The sequence below is a fragment of the Vollenhovia emeryi genome, unplaced genomic scaffold, assembly GCF_000949405.1.
Source record: "Vollenhovia emeryi isolate VEMERY1.0 unplaced genomic scaffold, V.emery_V1.0 DF939806.1, whole genome shotgun sequence".
NCBI lineage: Eukaryota > Metazoa > Arthropoda > Insecta > Hymenoptera > Formicidae > Vollenhovia > Vollenhovia emeryi.
In genome coordinates this window covers 9,235-18,047 of record NW_011966560.1, presented here as the reverse complement: position 1 = coordinate 18,047, position 8,813 = coordinate 9,235, and the positions used below count along the sequence as shown (strand labels likewise).

The following is an 8,813-nucleotide window of genomic DNA, read 5'->3' as shown; positions in this document are numbered from 1 at the left end:
CCTTAAAGATGAAAAGTGGACGATTCAAAGTGTTATCAACGTCAGTGCTTTCTTGACCATACCTGGCATTTTTTAATAATACAGAAAATTTATTGCGAAAAAATTACCTCAGCCACTCCGGAAAACCAACACGCCGCGAAAGCAACACGCCGGAAAAGTTTACACCATGCGATAACGATTAAAAATGGAGTTTAAAGGAAGATAAGTTTCAATAACAACGTATCCGTTAAATTAATCACGGGTTGTGATTAAACCGCGATTTTGCAATAATCTATTACAGTCATAAATATGTGCGCTGGGCTAATTTACTAGCAGGCAATATGGCAAAAAATCGTATTCGTTACAGAGAGAAGCCTGAGGGCGACGTCCCATAGCGCGGAAATACTCGGCGGAACGGAATGCGCGGAACCAGCGCGGCCAATCACAGCCATTCCGCTTTTCTCGAGCCGTTCCGCTATAGTTTTACCGCTGAAATCCGCGGAATAACCGGATAACCTCTATTGTGTTTTTGCATACACGTTCCGACACATTAGCATTTGATTACCTACTCTGTTCATAATTATTTAATAATAGTATTGTCTTTGGAACGTGTATGAAGAGATTATCCGTTCATTCCGCGAGTCAATATCAGGCAATATCAGGTTATAATTGTACACGTTTCCGCTGATGCATTTCTCCTAATGTCCCATTAAGCGGTAAACACGGCAGCGGAATTGGATTTCAACCAATCGTAGGAGAGTTCTACATTTACATGAAAAATATTTTACAGAAAAAACAGATTTTATTGTTAATACTTTGTCATATATTATGTTATTTGTGTAAAATATTATTTTAATTATTATAAATGTTGAAAATAACATTAAAAAGTCATCTTTTTTATCGTTCCGCGTGATCCGCTTCCGCGTATTCCGCTCAATGGGACATTAGGGAAACAGAAAAAGCGCTGGCAAAGAAAGCGGAATAGCTCTGATTGGCCGTGCTGGTTCCGCGCATTCCGTTCCGCTGAGTATTTCCGCGCTATGGGACGTCGTCCTGAGAGATGTCAAGGCCCCGTTTTTCGTGATTGGCGAATGTGATACGCCCTCTGTGGACATTGAAAACATGGACATTGAACTACGTAGCCAATGTCTACATTTTGCCAAGTAGGTAACGCAGATTTGCGAAATTTTGGTTGCGTTTCGTGCTATAGTCAGGTCCTGTGGGATGCTCTTGTACCATGGAGAATGTATAAGGAGACCGAACTGCCCGTAATTAGAATGGGCCGATGTTTGTGCCCGCCAGACGTTCTGACAAGCAATACTGGGAGCGTCATCAACTAACTCCATTCGCATTCGTACGTGACACATGGTTGTCATATGCATGAAGCTTTCGTGGTTATATAATATACATCCGATCTGTAAATAAGATGAGGAGATGGATTGTGTATCTCTGAAACTGGAGATTACAAAAGTGAGCGAATTGACAGATTGAAATTATAAATATTCACTCACTTTTGTAATTTTCGTAAGTTTCAGAAATTGACCCCTAGATAACAACAGTTATACGCTGTATCTACGAGATCAAGATCGGTAAACTCATGGGCGAATTCTTAATCGCGTAAGGCGACGCCAGCGCTACAAGTGGCAAAATTTTGATTCACTGGATGGCAAAAATGTCGGCCCACTTTCGGTGACGTGATCCAGACTGATCCAGACCTAGGCCGGTATTCATAGTTGATTCTTATTTCAAAATCATCTTAAGTGTTATCTTAAGTGGCTAATACGGCTCTGTGATTGGTTAAAAACACATTAAGAGTATACTTAAGATGATCTTAAATATAAGAACGGACTATGAATACCGGCCCTAGTTCGGTCTCCTTATACATTCTCCATGGTTACAACATCCAATTTATGAGTGCGATTTACAGACATGTACAATATAACTGATTTCACGTTAATGTCTCACGGTATTATCCCTCGCGTGATAATACAAATATCATTTTTAAGCAAGTTGCAAACTTTTCTGGAATATAGCCATCTACAGGTGCCTCTTTGAGTGTGGTAAGATTAAAGAAAAGAATTGGGAATCCTACTAGTGTTTTGTAATGAAATAAGAGAAATTAGTTTTAGCCAAGTCTTCTTAAAATAATAAGATAGCTTGGCGTAACAATGTCATAAGTACGCCAATTTTAATTAACACAAAATTCACTTTAGTTAAAAAGAGAAAAGCTTTTTTGTTTACCCGGTGGAAATCCTCATGGACCATCACCTCTCGACCTGCTGGGACACAGAGGGGTGTGTGGGACTCGCCCCCCTGGCACTCGAGTATATATGACACTTCGAGGCCAGTGTGCAATGGGGGCGCCTACCGCACTAAAACCACCGAGGGTGGACTTCTCTGCGCTTGATGGGGTCACCCGGGAACTGCAATACATTACTTCCGGGTGGTCCCGCGCCGCGCGTGACTTCCATAGACATAGTATATATAGACTGCGCGTTCCCTACTTTACTCGCGTGAAAACATGTGCCAACTTTAGAACGAGATAGCTGGTGTTCGCAGTGTCTTTATCTTTGTCGAAATGAAGTAGTGGGGGTAAACAAAAGAGTAGAGGAACAATAGATAGACAGAGAAAGAGCTACTACGTAAGCATGTTGTCTCTTTCTCAGGTGTGCAAACGTCTGCAGCCACAATGCGCAGTCTATATATACTGTTGCGTCCGGCTCCGCCGTCCACACGACACCTCGCGCACTCGCGCACTCGTCGGCTCGACTTCCGCTCGCGGCGCACGCCACCGGGCCGCGAAGAAATCAATAAAGATTGGAAATCAACAAGAGAACTTTATTTAGTAAAGAACACACGTCTGTACTCTCCAAGAGCCCAGAGACAGAATCACAAAATCAATCATGAACAACCGCGCATCAGTCCTTTGCGACCGATCTTTTAAACCGCCGCGACTTCAGCCTGCGGCTGGCGCGCACTCCCAGGGCGTCGCATCCGAGCACGGGCATAACACTACCCCTCCTCTTCTTAAGATTGTCGCCCCGACAATCTAAGCAGGGGGGCAGTAAAATTCTGGCAGCTTCTTTCCGACTTCGAACTTGGATCCCAGACCAGCGTCCCCGGAGAAGAGCCATCCAGACTCCTCCCCCCATAGCTGGTTCCAGGGCATCCTCTTTCCGGTAGCTTCTTTCCGGCATCAGACTTGGATCCCAGACCAGCGTCCCCGGAGAGCCATCCAGACTTCTCCCCCCATAGCTGGTTCCAGGGCATCCTCTTCCTGCCGGAATCCTAGACCAGCGTCCCCGGAGGAGAGTCAACCAGACTCCTCCTCCCATAGCTGGCTCCATGGCATCCTCTTCCTGCCTGAACTCTGCCAAAAAATAACTTCGCACTCTGCGGAACCCGCATGCCGCTCGACGACGTCCTACTTGAGTCCTCTTGCGCACTTGATTCTTCCCTGAGTCGTCTTGTGCGCTTGACTCTTCCCTCTTCGGACAGGGAAGGGGAAACTACACAGGGACCCTTCGCCCACAAGGGCTCTCCCTGTCCCTGCCCCGGCATTCGCCCAAAGGCCGCACGGGAAAACCCCGATTCTAAAAACCGTGGGCAGGGCAGTCTTCTTAATTCTTAAAGAAAGTCTTCTTTCAGAGCGATCCTCCTTAGAGACCTCATCATCACATGGAATTTTACTAAACCTAAAACAGAAAAACCACGCAGAAAACTTTTTGAACAAAAATCCAGAGTGTCTATATTTACACGGGCTCCAGTCCCTATCATTAAACCCTTCTTGGGGAATTTCCCGGAAAAGTTGACCTCCCCCATTGAGGTCAATTAGTCCTCGTTTTCTTTTGCGACAGGACACTCAGAGCGGAAATGCCCGATTTTCCCGCAGGACCAACACTCGCGTCCGTAGGCGGATTTCTTTTCGCGCCCGCTCCCGTTCTCCAACCCTTCCTCTGTAGCTTTCCTTTCTTTAATAACACCGCTCCCATAAAAATTCCCTTTTCCCCTTTCGAAACTTTCCCCTTGAATTATTTCAATCCCTTTCGCTCTTTCGACGGCCAAATTCAAAGACGAAATTCCTTCCAATTGAAGGGTTCGCCTTGTAAAACCATCATAGACACCCGAAACAAATTGCGCACATGCAATTTTATCGCGAACGTCGTGGGGGCACTCTGCGTAAGCGAGGCGCGAAAGCCTCTCTAACTCTATACCGTACGCGGCCAAATCTTCACCGAATCTCTGTTTTTGATTAATAAATTGCGTATAGCAATTTTGGGATAAATATACCTCTCCGAAACGTAACTCGAGCTTAGACTTAAGCTCCGAATACTCAAGATTAGTCAAATCCTCGACCGTCTCTAAAACCGAACGCGCCTTCCCTCGTAAGCACGAAGCGAGTACCACGGTCTTTGTGGCATCTGTCCAACAGTTCGCACGCACGATTAGTTCGAACTGTGAAAAGAACTCGCGCAACGAAGTGGTACCGTCGAATGTGTCGGGCTTTATTTTAAACCCGAGCTCCGATCGCGGATAACTGTTACTAAACGCGTCCGCGTTTGCACTTCGCGTTTCGAAATCCCCGGCGGCTCTGTTATTGGATAGACTTATCTGGGAGGTCCGTAAAAGCTGCAGCTCCTCATCCCGTTGGCGAAGCGTCGCTCGAAGTTCTTCCTCCCTTCGCGCCTGATTTTCGCGCATCCCATGTATCTCCTGCAGCAGTCCTTGTAGGAATTGCGCCTCCATAACGGGCTCTGCAGCGTCCGCTGGGGGAGAACGCGCTCGAGCTCTTTTCCTCCTCGGGGCAGCCGTTGCTCGTCTTCACTCGTCCGATCGGACGAGCCCCCAAAATGTTGCGTCCGGCTCCGCCGTCCACACGACATCTCGCGCACTCGCGCACTCGTCGGCTCGACTTCCGCTCGCGGCGCACACCACCGGGCCGCGAAGAAATCAATAAAGATTGGAAATCAACAAGGGAACTTTATTTAGTAAAGAACACACGTCTGTACTCTCCAAGAGCCCAGAGACAGAATCACAAAATCAATCATCAACAACCGCGCATCGGTCCTTCGCGACCGATCTTTTAAACCGCCGCGACTTCAGCCCGCGGCTGGCGCGCACTCCCAGGGCGTCGCATCCGAGCACGGGCATAACAATACTATGTCTATGGTGGCTTCGCGCTCTTCTGAGCCCTTTTCTTTGGGCCGGGCCCTTATACGGGCCGTTCTCCTCCTTCGTTGATTTGCGACGGAGGTGCCACCCACAGATATCTATACTATATACTAGATCGCTATAGCGAACTCCCGTCAAATACATGGCCCCAAAATCTATGTACTGAATTCTTGCGCATGCGCAACGTTGGTAGACAGCAGTCGCGTTTTCATTGGTTAATGTTATGTACGATCATGGTCAGAAAGGTTGGCCGACGTTTTACAATAAGTTTTCGGAGTATTCGTATGTACAGGGTGTTTACCGGGAATCGCATGGTTTTCAAAAAGCCACAATTTTTTAAATTTTGAACCAAAATGTATTTTTTTTAAACAATGTGTTCTACCAACTCGGAATTTTAAGACAATCTTACAAAAAATTAAGTAGCAAAAATAACATCGCGTAGATGGTGCCCTTCCGATTGAACACATGTTTCCAGACGTTCCCTGAAGTTACGCATTGAATCTTGTAACATTTCTCATGGAATGGCTTGGATTTCTCTTCGGATGGCTTCCTTCAACTCTGGTAATGTGCGTGGTTTTTGCATCCACCTCAAAATTGTGTTACGATCCGGAATCGGCCCACGCGGCGGAACATTGAAGTGCCGGCGAAAGTCTCGTTGGGTTTGGGTCACGGACTCACCGTTAGCGTAAAATCGTCTCATAACAAAAGTGCGGTGCTCAAGGTCCCAAATTTTGAGTGTAACTGAAACTTCTAACTCCCCTCTACACAATAGGACCTTCCCAACCGCCATCCCCCCACTACTTGCCGTGTACTACCCAATACAAAAACATGCGGTTCCCGGTAAACACCCTGTATCATTGCATAGATATTCGTACATATCATTCTTTTGCTCTAACAATGCGTTACTACACATATTCGTGAATAAAAGCCATAATCTCTCGCGTGATAGACTGTATTTCCGAAATATATCATAAAACGTTGGACAACCTTTTTGACCACGACTGTACGATAAATATAATATATACATAAATTTACAATTAAATAAAATATATCTTTAAATAATATACACTGCTCAAAAGAAATATGGCATAGAAAAATTTTATGCAAAAATTGGTCAACTTTGACTGACGGTAACTCCGCGAAAAATCATCGTAAAATTATGTTCTTTTTTTTAAATTAAAACTTGAAATCTCTACTTTAAGATACTATAGTTCTTCTTTAGGTGTGATGCATCCCTACCACTGGCCTAGTTTACACTGTGCGACCTGATCGCGACCTGACCTATGCCCTGACCTAAAATATAGGCTTCTAAACAAAACGTTTACACCATGTAGACCTATGATACTTTTGGGTCGAATATAGGTAAAAATTTAGTCCTCATGTGAATGCCATCTTCATACATAACCAATATCGTTTGTACTTTGTTTACTCTACACTTTAGGCGATCTTTAGGTCACCTGCGTTTACACGCGTTACGTCGTGTGACCTAATTTAGGTCAGGGCACGCGAAAAAGAGACCTGACCCAAGCGAGGTCGCAACTGTTTACATCGTCACGACCTATCGTGTTTGGGTTGAATATAAGGTATAGGTTGCGGCCTAAACGCACGGTGTAAACTAGGCCACTGTAACACCTTAAATGTGAGGGCATGTTTGTTATATTGGAAATTGCAAAGTTTGACGGAGTGTATGGACCATAGAGCTATTACAGATAGAGGGAGGGAGTTAACGAAGGACGCGATATAGCTGTAGAAAGAGAACGCTGCAATAGAGGCCGGTGTGTCATTGTCTCATAGCGCATGCGTATTAGGTACTGCGTGCGCCTAACTGCACTAGTTCAGAGTGTATCTTTCTCTTTCCACATGCTTTTATAAGAAAGAAAGAGACACACTCTGCCTACAAGCGCACACGTTACGCGCATGCGCGTGACTGTTAGACAGTGACACACCGGCCTCTATTGCAACGTTCTCTTTTTATCCCACTATCGCATGCGCTTACACGTTGTCCCATACCTACTTCCCTCTATCTGTAATAGCTCTATGGTATGGACTTGCTACATTTTTTTTCGGGGATACTGTTTACAGGAACATAAAGTACGAACCTTCCTCTTCAATTTGAAAAAAAAGAAGTTGCTGCCATTTTTTTTCGCAAGGATACAGTACTTTAAAGTAACCCTTGCATTATTGGCATATACCAGGTTGCCGGTCGGATTTTGCACATCATATGGCCCTGAAAAGAGCCGTTTGTGTGTGTGTAGAATGACTCATTTTTGGGTTGCTTGATTAAAGTGAGTCCCCTTGTCTCTCACTTGTGTGTGTGTGTTTAAATTTGAAAAACGCGTGTTTCCTCCGCATTGTTGAATTACTGCTTGCAGCCGATTCCTCATGTTAATGCAAGCCCTAATTCCTGTGGAATGTGGGAATGTCATTCCACAGAAAGAAATTAGCAAGCACAAAAAAATTCAGCAAGATAGTGTTTGTAATGCTTCCGTAACGAGGAATTGCACTACACATATTACGCCATACTCTCTCAATATTTTGCGTATGACAGCCAGTTATAGGGACAATATAGGGTCAAAAACAAAAAAAGAATAATCACATTCTCAAAAAGATAGGAAACTAATTCCTTGTAATTATACGTCAAACGCAGAAACTCGTGAAGTCGCATGTTTACGTACTAAGAATCCTGTAACTACCTTTGACTATATAATCATGGACTGCTAGTTGCCTCCACTTTGCCTGGTCTAACACGTAATCAACATCACGAGTGCCGCCATAGGATAAATGGCAGAAAATCGAAACACTAAGTCAGATTTAATGGTAAAACAGGACAGAAGACAGAGATAGAATATAGCTTATGTCGTGCTGTTTTATCATGTTTATCAGAGTTCAGAACCAATTATATTATAATTGGTTCTGAACTCTGATAAACATGATAAAACAGCTATATTCTATCTCTGTCTTCTGTCCTGTTTTACCATTAAATCTGACTTAGTGTTTCGATTTTCTGCCATTTATCCTATGGTGGCGCTCGTGATGTTGATTACAGCCTGAATGCGGCAACTAGCAGTCCATGATTATATAGTCAAAGGTAACTACTAAACACAAGGATTCCTACAGCCTCAACCTCTGTTATTGTTATGTGTACACGCACCGGCGGAAATGCCGTCCTTCACGTGTGTGCGTGGCCCTGATCAATGTGTGCGGGTCACACGCATTGGGACAGCATTAACCAGCCGCTACCCTCGTATAATGCGGTCTCTCTCGCTTACACGGCTCGCGACGAGGATGGTAGATCGCAGCGACTCCCACCACGTTTCCCCACTACGATCGCTATACCGGTAGCCCCGCTAGTCCCCGTCACGCCGTCGCGGTCCAATCGCGAGCGGCTGCCCCTACTTTCCCTACCTCACCTACAGGCGAGAGTGTGTGCGAGAGCCAACGTTGTGTGCGAGTCTCACGAACACGACGGCATCTCCGCCGGTGCGTGTACATATGAATCAGATTAATATTCAAATTTCCCCCCACCAGGTGATAGAAATCTGTACGGTGAAATCAACATAATCAACATACTACATGTGTAACAGTACAACTGCGGAAGTATGTACATGCGTGGAAATAATATGTTCCGCCCCCCTCCTTCGGGGAACATACTGTCTCCACGC

The 8,813-nt window shown here is 45.1% G+C and overlaps 1 protein-coding gene across 1 annotated transcript; it reads right to left on the bottom strand.

Annotated features, from left to right (window-relative positions):
• Positions 1-1,131: 1,131 nt before the first annotated feature.
• LOC105556748 lies at positions 1,132-6,205 on the bottom strand. The gene is made up of 2 exons (XM_012003849.1): positions 1,842-6,205; positions 1,132-1,683 (listed from the first exon to the last, which is right to left on the bottom strand). The coding sequence occupies exon 1, from the start codon at positions 4,723-4,725 to the stop codon at positions 3,811-3,813; it is 915 nt and encodes a 304-aa protein (XP_011859239.1). The 5' UTR covers positions 4,726-6,205; the 3' UTR covers positions 1,132-1,683; positions 1,842-3,810.
• Positions 6,206-8,813: the final 2,608 nt, after the last annotated feature.

Bases quoted from the DNA above. Each gene is read 5' to 3' on its own strand.
- LOC105556748 (XM_012003849.1), bottom strand. From the start codon at position 4,725: ATGGAGGCGCAATTCCTACAAGGACTGCTGCAGGAGATACATGGGATG.